This window comes from Chiloscyllium punctatum, chromosome 12 (assembly GCF_047496795.1).
Source record: "Chiloscyllium punctatum isolate Juve2018m chromosome 12, sChiPun1.3, whole genome shotgun sequence".
Lineage (NCBI taxonomy): Eukaryota > Metazoa > Chordata > Chondrichthyes > Orectolobiformes > Hemiscylliidae > Chiloscyllium > Chiloscyllium punctatum.
The window spans coordinates 65660148-65682643 of NC_092750.1; the positions used below are offsets into that span (position 1 = coordinate 65660148).

General features: G+C 45.2%; 1 protein-coding gene across 1 annotated transcript in view; it reads left to right on the forward strand.

The window, feature by feature from the left end:
* Positions 1-1823: 1823 nt before the first annotated feature.
* LOC140483887 (protein SSUH2 homolog) overlaps positions 1824-22496 on the forward strand; it is a 64388-nt gene continuing 43715 nt past the window's right edge. Inside the window, exons 1-3 of the mRNA XM_072582679.1 lie at positions 1824-2067; positions 15423-15484; positions 21993-22091. Coding sequence (XP_072438780.1) covers positions 2045-2067; positions 15423-15484; positions 21993-22091 — 184 coding nt within the window. The 5' untranslated portion in view covers positions 1824-2044. The remainder of the gene's footprint in view (positions 2068-15422; positions 15485-21992; positions 22092-22496) is intronic.

Here is a 22496-nt window from a genome sequence, read left to right on the forward strand (position 1 = left end):
GAGGCTGTTTCAGCACACCGTGTCCATTGCATCCCCTCGGGTTTTATTTCACTTTTATGGGATTTGGATGTCACTGGCTGGGCCAGCATTGATTGCCCATCCCTAGTTGCCCTTGAGAAGCTGGAGGTGAGCTAACTTCTTGAACCGCTGCAGTCCACCTGCTGCAGGTTGTCCAACAATGGGAGGGAATCCTAGGATTTTGACCCAGTGACACTGAGGAACCATGATATACTTCCAAGTCAGGATGATAAATGGCTTGGAGGGGAACTTGAAGGCGGTGGTGTTCCCATATATCGGCTGCCCTTGTCCTTCTAGATGGCAGTGATCGTGGGTTTGCAAGGTGCTATCTGAAGACCTTTGGTGAATTTCTGCAGTGCATCTTGTAAATAGTACACACTGCTTCTACTGAGCCCTGGTGGTGGAGGGAGTGGATGCTTATGGATGTGGTGCCAATCAAGCAGCCTGCTTTGTCCTGGATGGTGTCAAGCTTCTTGAGTGTTTTAGATTAGATTAGATTTCCTACAGTGTGGAAACAGCCCCATCGGCCCAACAACTCCACACTGATCCTCTAACGAGTAACCCACCCAAGACCCATTTCCCTCTAACAAATGCACCTAACACTCTGGGCAATTTAGCATGGCCAATTCACCTAATCTGCACATCTTTGGATTGTGGGAGGAAACTGGAGCACCCGGAGGAAACCCACTCGGACACGGAGAGAATGTGCAAACTCCACACAGTTGTCCGAGGCTGGAATCGAACCTGGGTCCCTGGCACTGTGGGGCAGCGGTGCCAACCACTGAGCCACCGTGCCTCCCAATGTCGTTGGAGCTGTGTTCATCCAGGCAAGTGGGGGGAGGGGGAGGTATTCCATCACACTCCTGACTTGTAAATGAAGAAGGATTACACCTGAAGCACCAACTTCTCCAACTCCTGATGCCGCCTGGCTTGCTGTGTTCTTCCAGCCTCCTGCCTGTCTACTTTGTAAATGATGAACAGGCTTTGGTGAGTTACTTGGCACTGTATTCCTAGCCTCTGACCTGCTCTTGTAGCCACTGTGTTTCTGTGGCAAGTTCGGTTTAGTTTTTACTCAATGGTAACCCCAGGATGTTGACAGTGGGGGATTTAGTGATGGTAACACCATTGAATGTTAGATTGTCTCTTATTGGTGACAGTCACAGCCTGGCCTTTGTGTGGCATGAATGTAACGAGGATCTCATTGCATGGGCTGAAGAGTCTAGGTGTGGAGGAGTGCTGTCTTGCCAGCTCTCTAGAACGTCTGTCTGTGTGTGGAAATGTGCCAGAGCTGTCTCAGGTTGTAGGTGTGATGCCTCCAATATATAAATAGCTGCACCGTTCACCCAGAGAGGGGCAATGTGTGCAAGAGCACAAAATGGGCTTTGGAGGATGCCCACAGTGAGTCAGCACCATGTGTGTTAACCCTGGGATGAATTAGAAGGCATAGGTTTAGGTTGAGATGGGAAAGGTTTAAAAGGGGGCAACTTTTTCTCGCAAAGGGTGGTACGGGTATGGAATGAGCTGCCAGAGGAAGTGGTGGAGGCTGGTACAACTGCAACATTTAAAAGGCATCTGGGTGGGTATATGAATAGGAAGGGTTTGGAGGGATATGGGCCAAGTGCTGGCAAATGGGGTTAGATTAATTTAGGAAAACTAGTCTGCATGGACGAGTTGGACCGGAGGGTCTGTTTCCGTGCTGTACATCTCTATGACTCTAAATTGGGTAGAAGTGCTATATAACATTGCTGTGATATGGGAAAGTCAGATCACTTCCGCTGTTCCGCCTTTGACAGTGTTAAGTGATTTGAGCCTCCCCTGAATATTTAATTCGAACTCTGAAAGGCTGATCCAGTGGAAGGAAGGAGTGAACGAAGGCGTGGAAGAGGAGTGTTCGTGGAGGTCAGCGAGAAATCGAAACTGACTGATCTCTGGAGTGTGTGGAGTGAAACTGACCAGTTCCTGGACAGTGGTGGGGGGGGGAACCAGGTACCGCTGGGCAGCAACACAGACTGAAGGCTCCAAACTCATGGAAAGACAAGCACTGCTCAGGTAAAGCCAAAAACAAAAGCAATCGAATCGTAAGGCAACTTTCTCGGTGCGGGTTCAGACCTCCCCTTGTGCTGACAGAGCCCCTGGCTGCAGTTAAAAGCTGGAGGGTGGGTGGGGGGTTCTGCATGTTGTTGCAAAATTCCGGTCCAACCGCGAGTGCAAAACACAACCAGAGTTCCTTGGATCCTCTCCGTCGCTGTTGCCATTGCCTTGGAGCGGGAGCCTCGGCTTGAACAGGGGTCATTGCCAACAGGTTAACCGCGGCCCCGACTGCTCTCCAGGGCTTCCAGCTGGGTCTGAGCTCCCAGACCAGAGTGTGTCAGCGCCCACAGGCGGAGGTATGGACTTCCAGCCATTGGAAGTTACCATCGCTGTGAGGGGCCTGAAACGTAATAGGTCATTTCTCAGGACCAGATGGCTGGGCTTTGAGGAAAGTTTGGATGGCAGGCGAGACTCCTCTCTTTGTGCTGGTTTGGGTGTAGGTAGGGCACACTCTGGGAATGGCCATGTGCGGTACCACACAGTTGTAAAAGCGGGGCGAAGGAGCCCACTCTGCCCATCGTGTCTTGTTGCGCCATAATCACTGAGCAGTGTGACTTAGTGCGAAACTCCTGTCTTTTCCCCATAACTCTGCACTTTGGTTCCTGCTCAAGTTGTTACCCAGTACCCTCAGAAGGCTCCACTGTCATCCTCGCCCTTGGATTAGCATCACTTAAGGAGTTTCTTGTGGACCAATGGCAGTGTCCCTAGTTCTGAGCCAGGAGGTCTGGCTTGAAGTCCTACCTGCTTCAGAGGTGTGCCATAACTTGTCTGGACAGGTTAATAATAAATACTGGATCTCCCCACCCCACCCTCCTCTAGCTTATCTCTCCACGCTTCAGGCTCACTGCCTTTATTCCTGATGAAGGGCTTTTGCCCGAAACGTTGATTTCGCTGCTTGTTGGATGCTGCCTGAACTGCTGTGCTCTTCCAGCACCACTAATCCAGTATTTGCTTTCCAGCATCTGCAGTCATTGTTTTTACCAGGTTAATAATAAACACATATCTTTATCGCTGTACTTTAAATCTTCCTCCACTGACACGAATCTACTGGGTCCACCTCATTCCAAGAACCAGGACTAGCAACGCCTCATGCCTTATTGAACTGAACTCTGGATTAGTGGTGCTGGAAGAGCACAGCAGTTCAGGCAGCATCCAACGAGCAGCGAAATCGGCGTTTCGGGCAAAAGCCCTTCATCAGGAATAAAGGCAGTGAGCCTGAAGCGTGGAGAGATAAGCTAGAGGAGGGTGGGGTTGGGGAGAGAGTAGCATAGAGTACAATGGGTGAGTGGGGGAGGGGATGAAGGTGATAGGTCAGGGAGGAGAGGGTGGAGTGGATAGGTGGAAAAGAAGATAGGCAGGTAGGACAAGTCCGGACAGTGCTGAGCTGGAAGTTTGAAACTAGGATGAGGTGGGAGAAGGGGAAATGAGGAAGCTGTTGAAATCCACATTGATGCCCTGGGGTTGAAGTGTTCCGAGGCGGAAGATGAGGCGCTCTTCCTCCAGGCGTCTGGTGGTGAGGGAGCAGCGGTGAAGGAGGCCCAGGACCTCCATGTCCCCGGCAGAGTGGGAGGGGGAGTTGAAATGTTGGGCCACGGGGCGGTTTGGTGGATTGGTGCGGGTGTCCCGGAGATGTTCCCTAAAGCGCTCTGCTAGGAGGCGCCCAGTCTCCCCAACGTAGAGGTGACCGTATCGGGAGCAACGGATCCAATAAATGTTATTAGTGGATGTGCAGGTGAAACTTTGATGGATGTGGAAGGCTCCTTTAGGGCCTTGGATGGAGGTGAGGGAGGAGATGTGGGCGCAGGTTTTACAGTTCCTGCGGTGGCAGGGGAAAGTGCCAGGATGGGAGGGTGGGCTGTAGGGGGGCATGGACCTGACCAGGTAGTCATGGAGGGAATGGTTTTTGTGGAAGGCGGAAAGGGTTGGGGAGGGAAATTTATCCCTGGTAGTGGGGTCTGTTTGGAGGTGGCGGAAATGTCGGCGGATGATTTGGTTCCCTTACTGCTGCAGGAAATTCTTCTGAACACAAAATGGCTGCCCCTTACACCAAAACTATCCCAATCTGCCTATGGGTAATTAACCCCCTCCCCCATCATCGTACCTACATTGTGATATTTTCACATCTTTATTGTTTCTTTGCAATTGATTGTTCTGCTACGTCCACCCCACTCATCTCCCTGCTATAGGAAAAATGTTGTGATACTTAAAAGGGAACAGAAAAGATTTACAAGGATGGGGCGGTTGGAGGGTTTGAACTGTAGTGCGAGGCTGATTAGGCTGGGGCTATTTTCCCTGGAGTGTCGGAGGCTGAGGGGTGACCTTATAGGGGTTTTATAAAATCATGAGGGACAGGAATAGGGTGAATAACCAAGGTCTTTTTCCTATGGTAGGGGTAGCCGAAATGTGGAGGGCACAAATTTAAGGTGAGAGGGGAAAGATGTAACCTGTGATCTAAAGAGCAGTGGTTTCACACAGAGGCTGGTGCATGTTTGGAACGGGCTCCAGAGGAGGTAGTGAATTCTGATACAATTACAGCTTTTAAAAGGCATTTGAATGGGTGTATGATTAGGAAGGGTTTAGAGTTATATGGGCCAAATGCTGGCAAATGGGACTAGATTAGTTTAGGATATCTGATCGGCATGGGCAAGTTTGGTGAAAGGGTCTGTTTCCATGCTGTACACATCTCTATCACTGTATGACTACACTGAGCAAATTGTTGTACCTTTTCTTATTGCTCAGCTCTGGTCAAATTGATTCTGCCCACATCTGAAACATCCTCTTTCTCTAGTACTACAATACTCTCTTTAACCAAAACATCCCTCTTTTATCTTTTAACCATCTTTTCAAACACCTTGCAACCAAGGCTATCTAACATCTATCATGCAACCAGGTATCCATTATTACCACAACATCCTATAATCCAATTTATACCTGTGACTCCCAATCTTATTAACTATACTCCGTGCATTCACATATATGCAGTGTAACCCTGATTTCAGACAGCATTACTTTCTGCTTTGGAAACTTTGAACACTTCTTCCTGTACACAGTACTCTACAGCAAAACGTAGCTCAATTCTGTGTTCTCCAACCTGAAATATTCTCCCAAATCTCATCTTCACTGGCTGGTTGACAGAAAAGTGTCAGTGTGGCTCAGCCCACCTTGAGGTTCTACTCCCTGAATTAGCCCATTTGCTGTCTTTCTTTTTTGAAAAACTGCATTTATGTAACATCTCTTGCATCAGTTTAATGTCTCGGTTTGAAAAAAGTAACGCCTCTGATAGTGCAGCCCCCCCCTCGATATGGCTCTGAAGTGTCAGACTCAGTTTGATGGTCCAGTCGCAGAGTGGAACTCTGATTCAGAGACCAGAGTGCAAACCATTGAACCAGTGCAGGCATGAGAGTCATTGTGAACATTTCCCAAAGGCTTTTGAAATGCTAAATTATCTCTTATCTGTTCCGTTTTGTGTGATTGTGTTCATTTCTAACTATAGAGGAACCGCGGTTATCTGAATGAGATGGGTGGCCACTATTTCATTCAGATAATTGATTATTCGCTTAATTGATTCAATGCCTCTCCTCTGGGACTCAAGAGTTTTCTGAAGTTTCTTTTGTCCTCGCTCTGCCTGTCTTTGTCCCTCTCTCTGTCTCAGGGTTTGTTTCTGAGCAGACACACATTTGTGGGTAAGGGACCTGCAGCATTGCTGAAGCCTCCTGCCTCCCCCCAACCCCATCAACAGGATTGGCACAGTGAGCACTTGCTAAGTCCTCTCCCAGTTGAGGAGACCAGGCAGCTGCCCACCGCATGCGAGCTCCTGCCCCACCCCACCCTTGACCCCCCCCTCCCCCCAATCCCGTCCAAACCTGCCTCCCATCCACCCCCACAGAGAGAGAGATCAGTCATTTGGAGATGGTGGACTCCCATTGATGTCCAGGACTGTTCTCAGCAGCATTTCAGTAAGCCGAGATCATTTTTAATCATTGTAAATAAAAGACCTGAACAGTGTTGGAAACACCCCTTTGATGTAACATTTCTGTCGGGACCTTGACATCTTCTTTGGATAATTGCTATTCGGATAATCGCGGTTCCTCTGAACGTGTTTCTCACTGTGTTTCTCTGCATACTTGTGCCCTTGGTTTTATGCCCATGTCCCTTTTACGTCTGTCTTCCTCTGCCTCTGATTTACATGAATGACTTCCCCTGGTTGCCCAAAATAAGCCTGATTTTTAAGGGGAAAACCCTCACCGGGTTAAAAGCTGCAAAAATCGTCTTGTAAATCATTAAAAAAGTAGAAAGCTTTTCCAAATAGAATGTAGGTGCACAAATCGCAGGGATGAAATACAGATTCATACAGCACAGAAGAAGGCTGTTCAGCTGACCGAGTATGAGCCTGCTCTCAGAAGTAGCTGTCTAACACAGCCCCAAGTCCCAACTTGTCCATTTCCAATTCATAACCAGTTGCCTTTTGGCAATCTGCATGGAATGTACCACAATACACTTCCACGTCATGTATTCCATAACCCGACAAACCTCTGTTAAGAGCAAAACATTTCTCTTTTGGTCAATTATTTTAAATAGAGTCATAGAGATGTACAGCACGGAAACAGACTCTGTGGTCCAACTCGACCATTAAGACCAGTTATCCCAAACCAATCTAGTCCCACCTGCCAGTACTTGGCCCATATCCCTCCAAACCCTTCCTATTCATATACCCATCCAGATGCCTTTTAAATGTTGCAATTGTACCAGCCTCCACCACTTCCTCTGGCAGCTCATTCCATACACATACCACCCTCTATGTGAAAAAGTTGCCCCTTAGGTCCCTTTTATATCTTTCCCCTCTCACTCTAAACTTATGCCTTCTACTTCTGCACTCCCCTATCCCAGGGAAAATACCTTATCTATTTATCTTATCTATGCCCCTCATGATTTTATAAGCCTCAATAAAGTCAACCCCCCAACCTTCGATGCTCCAGGGAAAACAGCACCAGTCTATTCAGCCTCTCCCTATTGCTATAACCTTGGCAACAGCCTTGTAAATCTTTTCTGAGTCCTTTCAAGTTTCACAACATCCTTCCGAGATGAGGAGAAATTTCTTCTCTCAGAGGGTAGGTCCTCTGTGAAATTCTTCACCATAGATGGCTGATGAGGCTGTGTTAAGTACATTCAAGGCTGAGATTGACTGATTTTAAGGGGAAATCAAGAGTTATGTGGAAAAGGCAGGAAAGTGGAGTTGGGGATCATAAGATCAGCCATGAACTCGTTGAACAGTGTCCATGGGTTCTTCCATCTCCAGATCTTATGATCTCAATCATCTGGAAGGACAAAAGCAGCAGACAAATGGGAATACCATCACCTACAAACACCCCTCCAAGCCATGTACGATCATGGCTTAGCTATCCTTTCGCCATTGCTGGATCAAAATCCTAGAGCTGCCTTCTTAGCAGCATTGACTCCACAAAGAATCCAGTGGTTCATAAGGAGGCTAACCAATCCCTTCTCCAGGCTGATTAAGGACAGATAATAACGTGAAGCCTGCATCCCATAAAATATGTTGAAAAAGAAATCACTAGTTAAGCCTCATTTCTGGAGTTTAAATCTGGACATAAATATTAGTGACATCAAGGTATCAGAGAGGCTACAGAAGAGGTTAACCAGGATAAAAGAGCACAGCTTTGTGCAACGCTGCTTAGAGCAGTGAAGGTTAAGGAGAGATTTAACAGAGTTGTCTAAATTATGAGGGGCTTTAATGCAGCAAATAGGAAAAAGTTGTGCCCTAGGGAAAGGGATGAGCACAAAAGGCTATAGATTTATACATGGGAAGTCATGTTACAGCTGTACAGGACATTGGTTAGGCCACTTTCAGAATATTGCATGCAATTCTAATCTCCTTAAATGTACGACCTCTTACTCTGATGTCCTCTGCCATAAGGGGAAACTACCTTTCAGTATCTACTCTGTTAAGCCCCCTAAGAATCCTTAATGTGTCAATCAGGTCGCCTCTCATTCTTCTACTTCACCTACTCAACCTCTCCTCATAAGATACACCCTCCAAACCTGGTTTCAGCTGAGTGAACCTTCTCTGGACTGTTTCCAATGCCAGTACATTACTTGACCACCCCATCTCAGCTCCTATGTTGCTGAACATGTATGCCTTTAATCTTGCCAGACATGACTATTCCCACACAATCCTGGACACCCCCTTGCATTCTGACTTGAGGTCACACAATACTCTCCTGCCCATGTCTGAATTTGCAATAGGCTCTGTTCACCCATAACCCCAGTCGACATTGGCTCCACATCAAACGCTTTGGCTTTCAAATTCTCGTCCTGGTTTTCAAATTTCTTCACTACCTCACTCCTTCCTCCCTCTAATTTCCTGTGATCCTCAGCGATTTCCTTTAATTTTGGCATTTGGAGCATCTTCGTGACTGTACCATGCGTCACAATGCCTTCAGTTCCTAGGCCATAATTACTGGAGTTTACTTCCTTAAGTTTTTGCAACTCTCAATCCCTCAAGCTGCATTAATATTGCCTTGCAGCATTTTTCTCTCATGTCCCTGTGAGACACATTTCTTACCCACTATGTAAATACAAAGTGTCTTATTGTCTCGTGTTTAGTTTCACAAAAATAAGCTCGAAGGTTTATATATTCCTGACAATTATTTTAAACACCTTTCACAATGCCGCCTTCATTTATAGCAGCTAGCGATATACTCATGTAGGTCACTTTCAGGAACAATTGACTGCCATCTATAAAGTTCCAATGTGCAATACTTACACAAGAACAAGAACAGATCATCTGCTCATTATCACATTGTAAACCACACTCAAAACTCTTGGCAGAGTATAGATGTTAGTTTGCGGTATTAACACAACTAAATCCGAAGCAGAAACTGCAACAAGTTACATCTATCATGAGTCTGTCCATGGCCTTCTAATGTCAGCTACTCATTTCCTCACCATGCAGTGTGATGCCACAGTTTGCATTAGGTGCAAATTTCACAATTGTACTTGATGTACTCAGGCCTCATTATTTAAAAAAGAATGGAACGTTCTGAATTTGCATTATCAACATCTTAAGAGTTACGACTGATCAAAAACTGATCAGCCATTCGGTGGCTGCATGTGGAGGTCTGAGGTTAAGAAGTCTTGTGAGTAACTCAACTTGTGACTGACCAAAAGCCTGTCCATACTCTGAGGCACAAGTAAAGCGGGTGATGAATTGCTCATCACTTGCCTGAATGAGTATGCCTCCAGTATTACTCAAAAAGCTCAACACCATCTAAGACAAAGCAGACTTACTTGATTAACGCCTCCTCCATGCTCTTAAGTATTCACACCTTCCACGTTGATGCACAGTGAGAGCAGTATATACCATTTACAGGTTGCGCTGCAGCAACTCACTATAGCTTTCTGGACAGCACCTATCAAATCTGTGACCTTGATCACTGAGAGGGATAAAGCTAGTAGACACTTTGGAACACCATCATATGCATGTTCCCCTCCAAGTCACACACCACCCTGACTTGGGAGCTATATTGTTGTTTCCTCACTGTTGCTAGGTCAAAATCCAGGAGTTCCCACCCTAACAGCACTGTGGGTGCTATATAACGTGTACTGCAGTAGTTTAAGAAAGTGTATCACTATCACCTACACAATAATTCATCACCTGTAAAAACTTTATATTGCAGATTCATTGTTTTTTTGGGCAATCTGTTTCCAGTTTCCCCATACCTGATCCCTTCTCAAATCACTAAAGTTAGATCTCTTCCAGTTGGGCATTTTATTCTGTGTCCTCTTCTGTAATTGTTTTAAACATAATTAGTTTACGATCACATTAGACAATAGTTCTCCCAATTTCCCCCACCCCTTAATTTTCTGGAACTAATTCCAACATTGCTTCCTTGCTTAATGCCGAAAAGCAAATAAATTTCAGAAATTCTGCTGTGGACATTTTAGGAATTCTTCACCCTCCTGACTCTTTATTCTGTTTCCCACTCTTCCCCCCCTCACTATGTCAAATCTATCCAGTCATTCTCAACAGAGGCCATATAGCCCCCTTAAGGGCCCTGGCACATTTGAAGAGGGCCACAGACTGTTCAATAATAAATGATTTTCTGTCTATCTGTTCGTGTTGTATCCCTGTTTGAAAGGTTGGGGGGGGGGGGGGAGGTGGAACACCTGGAACCTGAGGAGAGCTCTTAGGGGGACCGTGGCCAAAATTCACATTTTGCTCAAATTTGTTTGCAACTCGGCTTCTGTTTTTCCTGCTCACTCTCTCTACAGTTCCTATATGCCATTTCAGGCTTTTTACTATAAATACATTCCCTAATACTAAATTTTTGGATCGAAATCTCCTCAATGGAAATGTTAAGACTTCCATCAAATTCCCCCTCATTCTCCTCAGAGTAAAGTCCTGGGATTGACAAGGTTTCCCCATAATAGTTATAAAGAAAGCAATGGTCCAGTATGATTAGGATCTCTGGAAGGGTGACTCCAATTACTTACCTCTCATGGCCTGGTGACTTCAAGGAGAAAGTCACATTCTTTTCTCAGGAAAGATACCTGGAATGAGTGGATTGCCTTATGAGGAAAGGCTGGACAGGCTAGGAGTTTAGGGGAATAAGGGGTGACTTAATTGAACCCGTGAAAATTCCTCAGGAAGTTGACAGGATGTTTCCTCTTTTGAGAATCAAGAACTAAGCATTTAAAAATAAATTTTGCCCATTTAAGACAGATGAGGAAAAATATTTGTCTCTAAGGGTTGTGAATCTTTGCCTTCCTCAAAAGGGCAGTGGATGCAGAATCTTGAATTGTTTCAAGGTAGAGGTGGATAGATTCTTGATTACTACATTATCAGAGGTTTTCAGAGTACTTTACAGGTGGAATTAAAATCAGATCAACCATCATCTTATTAGGGTCATAGAGTCATAGAGATGTACAGCACGGAAACAGACCCTTCGGTCCAACCCGTCCATGCTGACCAGATATCCCAACCCAATCTAGTCCCACCTGCCAGCACCCGGCCCATATCCCTCCAAACCCTTCCTATTCATATACCCATCCAGATGGCTCTTAAATGTTACAATTGTACCAGCCTCCACCACTACCTCTAGCAGCTCATTCTGTACATGTACCAGTCTCTGCGTGGAAAAGTTGCCCCTTAGGTCTCTTTTATATCTTTCCGTTCTCACCCTAAACCTATGCCCTCTAGTTTTGCACTCCCCAACCCCACGGAAAAGACCCCATCCATGCCCCTCATAATTTTATAAACTTCTGTAAGGTCACCCCTCAGCCTCCAACGCTCCAGGGAAAACAGCCCCAGCCTGTTCAGTGTCTCCCTATAGCTCAAATCCTCCAACCCTGGCAACATCCTTGTAAATATTTTTTGAACCCTTTCAAATTCCACAACATCTTTCTGATAGGAAGGAGACCAGAATTGCATGCAATATTCCAAAAGTGGCCTAACCAATGTCCAGCACAGCTGCATCATGACCTCCCAACTCCTGTACTCAATACTCTGACCAATAAAGGAAAGCATACCAAACGCCTTCTTCACTATCTTATCCACCTGTGACTCCACTTTCAAGGAGCTATGAACCTGCACTCCAAGGTCTCTTTGTTCAGCAACACTCCCTAGGACCTTACCATTAAGTGCATAAGTCCTGCTAAGATTTGCTTTCCCAAAATGCAGCACCTCGTATTTATCTGCATTAAACTCCATCTGCCACCCCTTGGCCAATGGCCCATCTGATCAAGATCCCATTGTAATCTGAGGTAACCTTCTTCGTTGTCCATTACACCTCCAATCTTGGTGTCATCTGCAAACAAACAAACTATACTTCTGAAGCTCACATCCAAATCATTTATATAAATGATGAAAAGTAGAGGACCCAGCATCGATCCTTGTGACAATCCACTGGGTCACAGGGCTCCAGTCTGAAAAACACCCCTCCGCCACCACTTTCAGTCTTCTACTTTTGAGCCAGTTCTGTATCCAAATGGCTAGTTCTCCCTGTATTCCATAAGATCTAACCTTGCTAACCAGTCTCCCATGGGGAACCTTGTTGAATGCCTTACTGAATTCCATATAGATCACATCTACTGCTCTGGCCTCATCAATCCTCTTTGTTACTTCTTCAAAAAACTAAATCAAATTTGTGAGACATGATTTCCCACGCACAAAGCCATGTTGACTATCCCTAATCAGTCTTTGCCTTTCCAAATACATGTACATCCTATCCCTCAGGATTCCCTCCAACAACTTGCCCACCACCGAGGTCAGGGTCACTGGTCTATAGTTCCCTGGCTTGTCTTTACTGCCCTTCTTAAAGAGTGGCACCACGTTAGCCAACCTCCAGTCTTCCGGCATCTCACCTGTGACTATCGATGATACAAATGTCTCTGCAAGAGGCCCAGCAATCACTTCCCTCGCTTCCCACAGAGTTCTAGGGTACACCTGATCAAGTCCTGGGGATTTATCTACTTTTATGCTTTTCAAGACATCTAGCACTTTGTCCTCTGTAATATGGACATTTTTCAAGATGTCACCATCTATTTCCCTACATTGTATATCTTCCAAGTCCTTTTCCACAGTAAATACTGATGCAAAATACTTGTTTAGTATCTGCCCCATCTCCTGCGGCTCCATACAAAGGCCACCTTGCTGATTTTTGAGGGACCCCTTTGTCATTAATGTATATGTTAAAAACCCTTTGGATTCTCCTTAACTCTATTTGCCAAAGCTATCTCATGTCCCCTTTTTGCTCTCCTGATTTCCCTCTTAAGTATACTCCTACTGCCATTATACTCTTCCAAGGATTCACTCGATCTATCCTGTCTATACCTGACATATGCTTCCATCTTCTTCTTAACCAAATCCTCAATTTCTTTAGTCATCCAGCATTCCCTACACCTACCAGCCTTTCCTTTCACCCTAAGAGGAATATACTTTCTCTGGATTCTTGTTATCTCATTTCTGAAGGCTTCTCATTTTCCAGCCATCCCTGTACCTGCGAACATCTGCCCCCAATCAGCTTTTGAAAGTTCTTGCCTAATACCGTCAAAATTGGCCTGTCTCCAATTTAGAACTTCAACTTTTAGATCTGGTCTATCCTTTTCCATCACTATTTTAAATTTAATAGAATTATGGTCTCTGGCCCCAAAGTGCTCCCCCACTGACACCTCAGTCACCTGCCCTGCCTTATTTCCCAAGAGTAGGTCAATTGAATGGCAGAGCAGGTTCAAAGGGCAGAGTAGCCTACTTTTGTTCATATGAACCAATGTGGATACACAGGAGTCTTGACTCAAGGAATGGAAAGTTCAAAGAAGAGACTTCAGAGGTTTGGAGCAAGTCCCACAATTAGGGAGAGGCGTGAAATCACAGAGACCAGTCCTCTTTCCTGTGTGTTCAAGTCTAAACTCATGACATTTTCACTCTTCTACTTAAACTCCTCACACTTATCGTGATTTATATTTTCTGTTTCTTTTCTCCTTGTTTGTGTTGCTGATCCATTTCTTGATACCCTTCCTCTTCATTTTCCTGCCTTCTTCCTTCCCGTACCCAACTTGGTTTTCAACACCTGTTCCTGTTTCCATGATTTCCAGCTTGTTTTGGTCAGTTTTGCTGGAAAACGGTACCGAAACACTCCAGGTCAGAATGATCCAAAAATACTTCCTTGGCCTCCGGGCATCCCAAACTACTTTACTGATGATGAGGTATTTTTGGAAGTTTATTCAGTGTTGTAGTTTAGGAAACACAGCAGCCAATTCTCACTCAGCAAGTTCCCACAAACTGCATTGTGATATAACCTAATAACCCGTGTGAGTTCATTGAGGGATGGACTGGCCAGGACACCAATAAACAGTCACCTGCTTAATCTGTAAATGTGTTGCAGAAGATCTCTTGCATGCAACTTAAATCCAGTTTAGCATCTCAGCTGAAAGACAATACCTCCAGCAGTGAAGCACTTCCTCAGGGCTAGAACGTGCGCTGTTGTCTTTACAGTGGGACTCAAATCTGAAATCTTTTAACTCTGAATGAGGAGTGGTATTACTGAGTCACAACTGATGCCGAAGTATAGTATACAGCCACGGTAAGTGAACAGGGAAAGATCCCTGACCCCAAACTCCTATTTCATCTTGGTTAGGTCAACTATAGGTTAGGTGTTGGGTCAAGCTCCTCACACACTACCTGACAATGTACGTCCATCTCAAATTCAGGAAAACCTTCCCCCGGGGACAATGGAGTTGCATGTGCATCAGTGCCATCTTGGTAACTACTACATGCTCAGTGGTTGCTGTAGGTTTGGGATCATTGGGAACAGTGTTAAAACTGGAGTAGTGACCAGGTGAGGTTTGTGCAGTGTATCAGTTTGAGTTGGATTCAAACCCAGACCTAAGACATTAGATGGAAGCCTCATTTGCTATCTTACATACTTGCAAAAGATCTTCTGGCACTCCAAAGTAAACACAGCCTTATCAAATACCCTCAACAAGTCCACCCCAACCTTCTCTCACCATTCTTCATCTAAGACCATTGATAAATGTGTCCTTCCTTTCTCCTCTGTATGCTTATCTAGTTTTCCCTTAAACGCAGTATTTGATTGGATTTATTAAGTACAGTAAAAGGTTTTGTTTCGCATGCAGAACAGGCAGATCCGACCATACAGAGTGCATAAGGGTAATCGAACAGAGCGAGGAATACAACAGTTGCAGAGACGGTGCCCAAAGACTAAGGTCAACATTAATTTTAAAGTTTGAGAGGTCCATTCAGGAGCCTAATAATAGCAGGGAAGAAGCTGTTCCTAACTCGATTGGGACTTGGGTTTAAGCTTTTGTATCTTCTGCCTGACGGAAGAGGTTGGAAGAGATTATGACCGTGGGTGGGATGGGTCTTTGGTTTTATATATAAATTAAGAAAGACAGAATAGATCTCCCCAATACCCTGGCTAATATTTGACTTTGAACCAAAATCAGCTAAACACTTTACCTGACTATTTACTTCATTCCTGTATATGGGATCTAGCAACGTGCAAATTCATTGCTGCATTGCAGCAGCAAAGTGCTCTGGAGCATCCTGAGCTCATGAAAAGGGCTACATAAAATGCAAATGTATTTTGCTTCTTTTTAAGATCCTTATGGTAGCATTTCTCTTTTGGTAGATGGTAGGAAATACTTGTCATAAAAAGGAGTCGTTTTTCTTGTATGTCCCCAGTATCATCAGACCAGGCTGGTTGTATGAATGATGTAGAATGAGTGCAGTATGCTGCTTCAATTCACACCGATCAGTTCCTGTTTTTCTGTTTCAGTGCCACTGGACCCCAGGACAGCTATGGAGCCGCACTACCCCAGCCTGATCCAGCAGCTTCAGGTAAAACATCGGCTAGGTCTGAATTCTTTTAAAAGTGTTAAATGGCTATGACATGTGTGGAGGGACACACCCAGCAAACACGTTTGTGGGTGGTTTACTGGGAATGGCTGTCTCTACTGGGAATCTCTGATCCTGCCATTAGCCTTTCAGCGAGTTTCTTTTTGTGACAGGATAATAGGAAATTCAGCGGAAAGATTTAATTAAATGTTTTCCACTTTATTTTTAACCAGTTGTGTGGAATTTGAACAAATGGCAAACCCATTTAACAAGGAGCGCCCTGTTCAAGGAACGGTCACAAAGCTATGACTGATCAGCGCGGTGGCTCAGTGGTTAGCACTGCTGCTTTGTAGTACCAGGGACTCAGGTTCAATTCCACCCTCAGGCGACTGTCTGTGTGGAGTTAGCACCTGCTCTCCATATCTACATGGGTTTCCTCCAGTTTCCCCTCTCCATCCAAAGGTGTGCAGGCTAGGGGTTGTTTGGATGTGCTAAATTACCCATGGTGTCCAGGGATATACAAGCTAGGTGGATTAGCCTTAGGAAATGCAGGTTGACAGGGATAGGGTAGGGGGCTGAGTCTGGGAGGGATGCTCTTTGAAGGGGTAATGTGGACTCGATGGGCTGAACGGCCTGTTTCCCCACTGTAGGGATTTATGGTGTGTCCTTAGGGGAGTTGAGGTATAATAGGGCATTGCAGAGCGAGGACCAGTATGGGGCTGACCTGGCACTACAACAATCTGTGTTTATATGACTCCTTCACCGCAGTCCAACATCCCAAGGCTCTTCTAAGGAACCTTATCAAGCAAGGAGATGTTAGAGCACTTAACCTGCAGTTTATTCAAAAAGATAAGTTTAAAGAACATATTAAAGGTGGAGACAGAAATCAAGAGCCGGAGAGGAGATGCCAGAGTTTTGGCAACTCAAAGATACAACCATTTATAGTGGATGAGCAAGTGTGGGGATCTGTGTTTGATAACAAGAACCTAGAGCAGCAGAGCAAGGAATTTTTAGTGAATGCTTCATCATTTGATGTGAGAGAAGGGACATTGTCTGTACTCAAACGAAGGAGCAATTGAGTAGAGCAGCAGTCTGTGGTTTTCAAGGGGTTCTAGGTAGAACCCTCTCTCCTGATAGCGAACCAATGGCCCTTATGTATGTTGGATGTTGGCTGGATGAAGCAGAGCTGTGATGCCCAAGCCTTTCCCCTCCCTAATGGATGTCTAGCTGGCTGACTCACTCTCCCCGGCTCAGATGTGAGTAATGGCTGCTCAGGAGAGGTCCTGGTGAGTCACCAGCAGCTGTGAACCACATGAGGTACCAACACCTGAGGAAGGGGAAGAGAGGTACGCTAGGAAACAGTTCCGAGTTACAGAAGTGATTCCCTCCTGGGGCACGGCCAACCTGTTCAGCCACACCTTAGTCAGGTATAGGGCACAGGAACTGGTCATTGGTCCCAACCAGGCCAGGTTGGAGCTGATGATCCTCCCTACTCTTATCCTTTCCCACTTAAATCTATCACCATGTTCATCTCCTTCTCCCTCAGTCTCCCCTTAAATTATTAATTTTAACCGCTCTCACTGTGAAAACAAGATCCCCCGCTTTCACCAGTCTTTGGGTGAAGATGTTCCTTCTGAATTCACTGTTGGAGTTTTTGGTAACTATCTAATGTTGATGAGATTGAGTTATGCCGTACCCCTCAAAGAAACATCTTCTTTGTACCTACTCTGTTGACACTATTATAATTTTAAAGACCTGTCTTAAATCCAACCTCTCCCTTCTTCGTTCAAAAAAGACCCAGGCTGTCAGTCCTTTCCTGATAAATTCTTGGTCTCATCACCTGAGGTTGGAAAAGGCTGAGTGGGGGAAGGAGAGGGAAATTCTGATTTGGTTACACTTAATATCCTGTTCAAAATTAAACATGACTTCCAGCCCATTAATATCTACGTGGGCTTGATAGTATTGGAGAAGAAGCAGAAACCAGGCAAGCTTGTGAATTTGCCTGAATCTGTCACGGTTCAGCTAATGACAGAAATTTGCGGTTGGAATGTGTAGGCAAACAATATGGTGTTTTTTGTAAAACACGATCGGACCTATCTGTGCATATGTTTCACATTGAATAAGCTGCTGTGGTTTTTGTGCTAAGCTGGCCGCTACATCATGTGGTTTGGACCCAAAACAACCTCAAGCATGTGTTCAATTGACGGATATTGTCTGAGAGGTTGATCTCTCAATCTTTTGAGAGACTTTTCCGGCTGGGGGTTTGCTGAGAAGAAAATGGAGGGGAATTACGAAAACAGGGTTGTCATTGTCAGGAATAAGGTGAAGTCAGTAACTGGAGTCTCTGCGGAAACCTACTCCCAGTTATATTTCCCCAGTCTATTCGTAGTTTAACACAAATCTTTAAACTAATGCAGTTAAACTCTCTGAATGTAGAGTGGATGAACAGAAGGAAGAGTTCCCCTTTTCTGTGGTTGCCTTTCTGTAATGTGCTGAGAGACAGTACTCCTGTCACAATTTCCTGCAATAAACGGTCGACTGAGGCTGCTTGATCAGGATAAATGCCCACTGAATTCTAAAGTGAAGGCTTTATTCCACAATCTGGATTTCTCCTATTGCAGAGGACCTTCAATTGTGAAGGTTGTGAGTCGTGCATAGGGGTGTGAAATCATTGTCACAATTTTCCAACCCTTAATTCTGGGGTCACTATTTTTCTTGTTGTTGTGAACCTAGTGAAGTGCTTCCCAAAGTAGAGGTCCGGACCCCACATTTTTAGCTAAAGTTTTTGTGGTTATAAACGCGTACATCTCTGTGCTGCCTCTCTGACCGGGGCCTGTGCTCAGAGGCTCCCCCCACCAATTCTCACGTGTTTCCCTCCCCCTGCTTCATCAAGGGGCTTCTCTGCCCTCCCCCACCCCACCAGTCCCACTGGTCTCACCCTCACTGACCGTTCTCTCTCACTGAAGGGGATCACAACAAATTTTGGAGGCTCAAAATTGAGTCACAGTGGGGGAAACAGTTAGGCCTAGAGCCTGATAACTTACCCACATGATTTTGCCGGCAATGCTCAGTGACAACCAGCAGGAGGCAGGTGTGGGTAAGTTAACATGTAGTTCTCTTTTACCTGATGTGTACTGTAATGAGAGATCAAGCTTATGGTGTGTTTTCCTTGGTCATTCCTGCCAAGGTTACCATTTATTCACATCCCTACTTGGATGCAACTGAGTTACTTGGTGAGTCATTCATGACAATTCGGAATTAGTTGAATTGGCTCAAGACAGATCAGGTGTGCGTGATAGATTTCCTTCCCTGAAAGAGAACATTAAACCAACTGGATTTTAACAATAATTCTACAAGCTTCACAGCTATGATGCCAGCCTACTTTGTTTCCAGTTTTATTTTCTCAAACTGCCTTGGTGGGGTTTGAGCTTGAGACTTTTTTTTTGTCTGTGTTGTCCAGGTCTCTGAATTGCTGAACGATTATGGCTTGGATTGAGGCTTTATCAGAGGACAGGAGAATCGACATTTTGGGCCTTCCTGAAGAAGGGCTGATGCCTGAAACATCGATTCTCCTGTTCCTTTGATGCTGCCTGACCTGCTGCGCTTTATCAGAGGACAGCCATGTCTGGGTTCCTGTGCCGAGCACATAAACACATGTTCTTATGAGACAGAATTTCACTGGTCTAAACTTGATAGCAAAGATGATTTAAAATCACTGTTCTATCACTGATAACAGAGGGCTGTTCTCTGAGAGACCAAAGAGACCATAATGATTGTAATGAGACCAGCCAAGGGTCCTCATTGAATATAAGTTCCTTGATTGGAGCTGTTAATCTGGTCCAATCAGGGAGCCCTGGCTGACAGATTTAAGCAAGAGTGGCAGAGTTTCTGTTCATTCTGAGAGCTGGCTCTGAGGAAGCCAGACCAGTGTTGAGTGTAAATAAAGGGTGAAAGTGAGGACTGCAGATGCTGGAGATCAGAGCTGAAAATGTGTTGCTGGAAAAGCGCAGCAGGTCAGGCAGCATCCAAGGGGCAGGATTAGATTAGTTTAGATTACTTACAGTGTGGAAACAGGCCCTTCGGCCCAACAAGTCCACACCGCCCCGCCGAAGCGTAACCCACCCATACCCCTACATCTACATCTACCCCTTACCTAACACTACAGGCAATTTAGCATGGCCAATTCACCTGACCTGCACATCTTTGGACTGTGGGAGGAAACCGAAGCACCCGGAGGAAACCCACGCAGACACGGGGAGAACGTGCAAACTCCACACAGTCAGTCGCCTGAGGGCTTATGCCCGAAACGTCGATTCTCCTGTTCCTTGGATGCTGCCTGACTTGATGCGCTTTTCCAGCAACACATTTTCAGCTCTGTAAATAAAGGGTGACTTGGTGACAGGAAACCAGTTTCTGTGGGGCTATCTCAGAGAGCAAAGGCTGAATGCTGTGTGACATCAGCAAACCCAAGTGGACAAGTGCAGATAACTGAGGCTTAATTGGCTGCACACCGTGAATTGCTCCTTGGAAAAGACATGAAGGTGACTGGCTTGTGGTGTTTATACTCCAGAGATCTGGATAATGTTCTGGTTTGAATCCCACCATAGGAGATGGTGAAAGTTGAATGATTTCAAAAATCTGGAATTAAGAGTCTAATGATGACCATGAATCCATTGTCAACTGTTGGAAAACCCCATGTGGTTCACTCATTTTCTTCAGGGTAGGAAAATACCATCCTTACCTGGTCTGGCCTACATGTGACTCCAATCTCACAGCAATGTGGTTGACTCTTAACTGCCTTCTGGGTAATTACAAATGAACAATAAATGCTGGCCTAGCCAGTGATGCCCACATCCTGTGAATGAATAATAAGAAAACCCCACAGGGGATCATCCTGACATGCTGTTCTGAATTCCCAAACACCCTCGGCCACTTCCAAGGGGTTAGGAAAATTCCAGTCACATTCCTAGGGCCAAACAGACACATTTCAGAGTAATTCTTTTAATTCATTCTTCGTGGGATGTGGACATCACTGACGAGGCCCACAGATAATGCCCATCCCTCACTGCATTTCAGCTGAGCTAGGCCATTAAATGTCAACCATATTGCTGTGTGTCTTGAGACACATGTAGGCTAGACCGGGCAAGGATGGCAGCTTCCTTCCCTAAAGAAGATTTGTGAAACAGATGGATTTTCATTAGGAACGATGCAAGATTCACAGTTATCATGACTGAGACTAACTTTTAATTCCAGAATGATTGATTAATTGAACTTAAATTCCACGAGCTAACATTCTGGTATTTAAACCCATGCCATCAGCACGTTAGCCTGGGTCTCTGCACTACTGGCTCAGTGACACTGTCACTACACCACCAGTAGGCCCTCTGATCAGCAGGCCTTCAGTAAATGTGAATAAAGTTGTAAAATGAAAATCACTTGGCTGTTGGAGGATCTGTTGATAGATTGGGTGACTCATAGAGTCATGCACCATAGAAACAGACCCTACAGTCCAACAGGTCTACGTCAACCATGTTCCCAAACTAAACTAGTCCCACCTGCCTGCACTTAGCCCATATCCCTCCAAACCTTTCCTAGTCATGAACTTATCCAAATGTCTTTTAAGCCTTGTAACATTCCTCTGGCAATTCATTCCACACATGAACTATTCTCTATGTGTAAAAATAAAATTGCCCCCATGACCTCTTTAAATCTTTCCCCATTCGCCTTAAGAATATGCCCCCGTCTTTGAACTCCCCCACCCTAGGGAAAAGACCCTTGTTATTCATCTATGCCCCTCATGATCTTACAATCCTCAATAAGGTCACTCCTCAACCTCCTACACTCCAATGAAAAAGTCCCAGTCTTTCCAATCTGTTTTTATATCTCAGACCTGCCACTCCTAGCAACAGCCTGGTAAATCTCTTCTGAACCTTCTCCAGCTTAAGAATATCCTTCTTATTACAAGGCAACTAGAACTGGATGCAGTACTTCAGAAGAGGCTTCACCAACATCTTGTACAACCTCAACATGACTTCCCAACTCCTGTACTCAAAGGACTGACCAATGAAGACAAGGATGCTAAACATTACCTTAACCACCCTGTCTACCTGTAATGTAGATTTCAAAGAATCACGTAAACCCCTGGGTCTATCTATTTTACAGTACTATCCAGGGCCTGACCATTAATTATATAAGTCATGTCCTTATTTGTTTTACCAAAATGCAATACCTCGCAATTATCCAAATTAAACTCCATCTGCCACTCCTCAGCTGCACAAGGGAGAATTGAATATACTGATAAGGTTGGATGAAGAGCACTAAGAAGGAGGTAAATTCTGTGCTATCAATTCCACACAATATAGTGAAAACATCTGGGACGGTGAAACGATAGAGTTTCGGGGCCGGTGTAACTCTTCGATGGCTAGTCGAGTTAGCTTCAGAAAAGCATTTGTTACCATGCAAGTGGTTCAATCAAACAATTAATGAGAGAAATGTCACCTTCTGTTTGCAGCTTTCCCTGAAATCTCGCCAGGTGAGGAATGGGCATCAGCACCTCCCGTTGATATGCTGGACGATGTGGCTGGATATGAAGGAACTATATCAGGTGGCGGTACGTAAGAAATATCAATTCAGGGGGTTTGTTAGTGAAATCAGCAGTGCGCGCACAGGCTGGAGAGAGGAGCCATTATAAACAAAGAGGCCTCACTCCAGCATTGGGTCAGGATCCCAACCCCATAGCTGCACAATAAATGTTGTGTTGGTGTCAGATGAAAATCACATTGCAGTGTTGCTGAGGTGATGGATTCAATGGGGCTAGAAACTGCATTGTCACAGTACCAGCAATAGCCAGCTGAGCGATTGCCAGCAAACGTGCCCTTGAGCAGGGAAAAGAAAGAAAGACTTGCAATTCGCTAGTGGCTCAGCTGCTCAAGATCCTATCCCCAGCATTGACAGGAATGAACATTGAAAGGAGAATGTTGGCCAGGATATGGGGAGATCTCCCCCTCATCTTTGA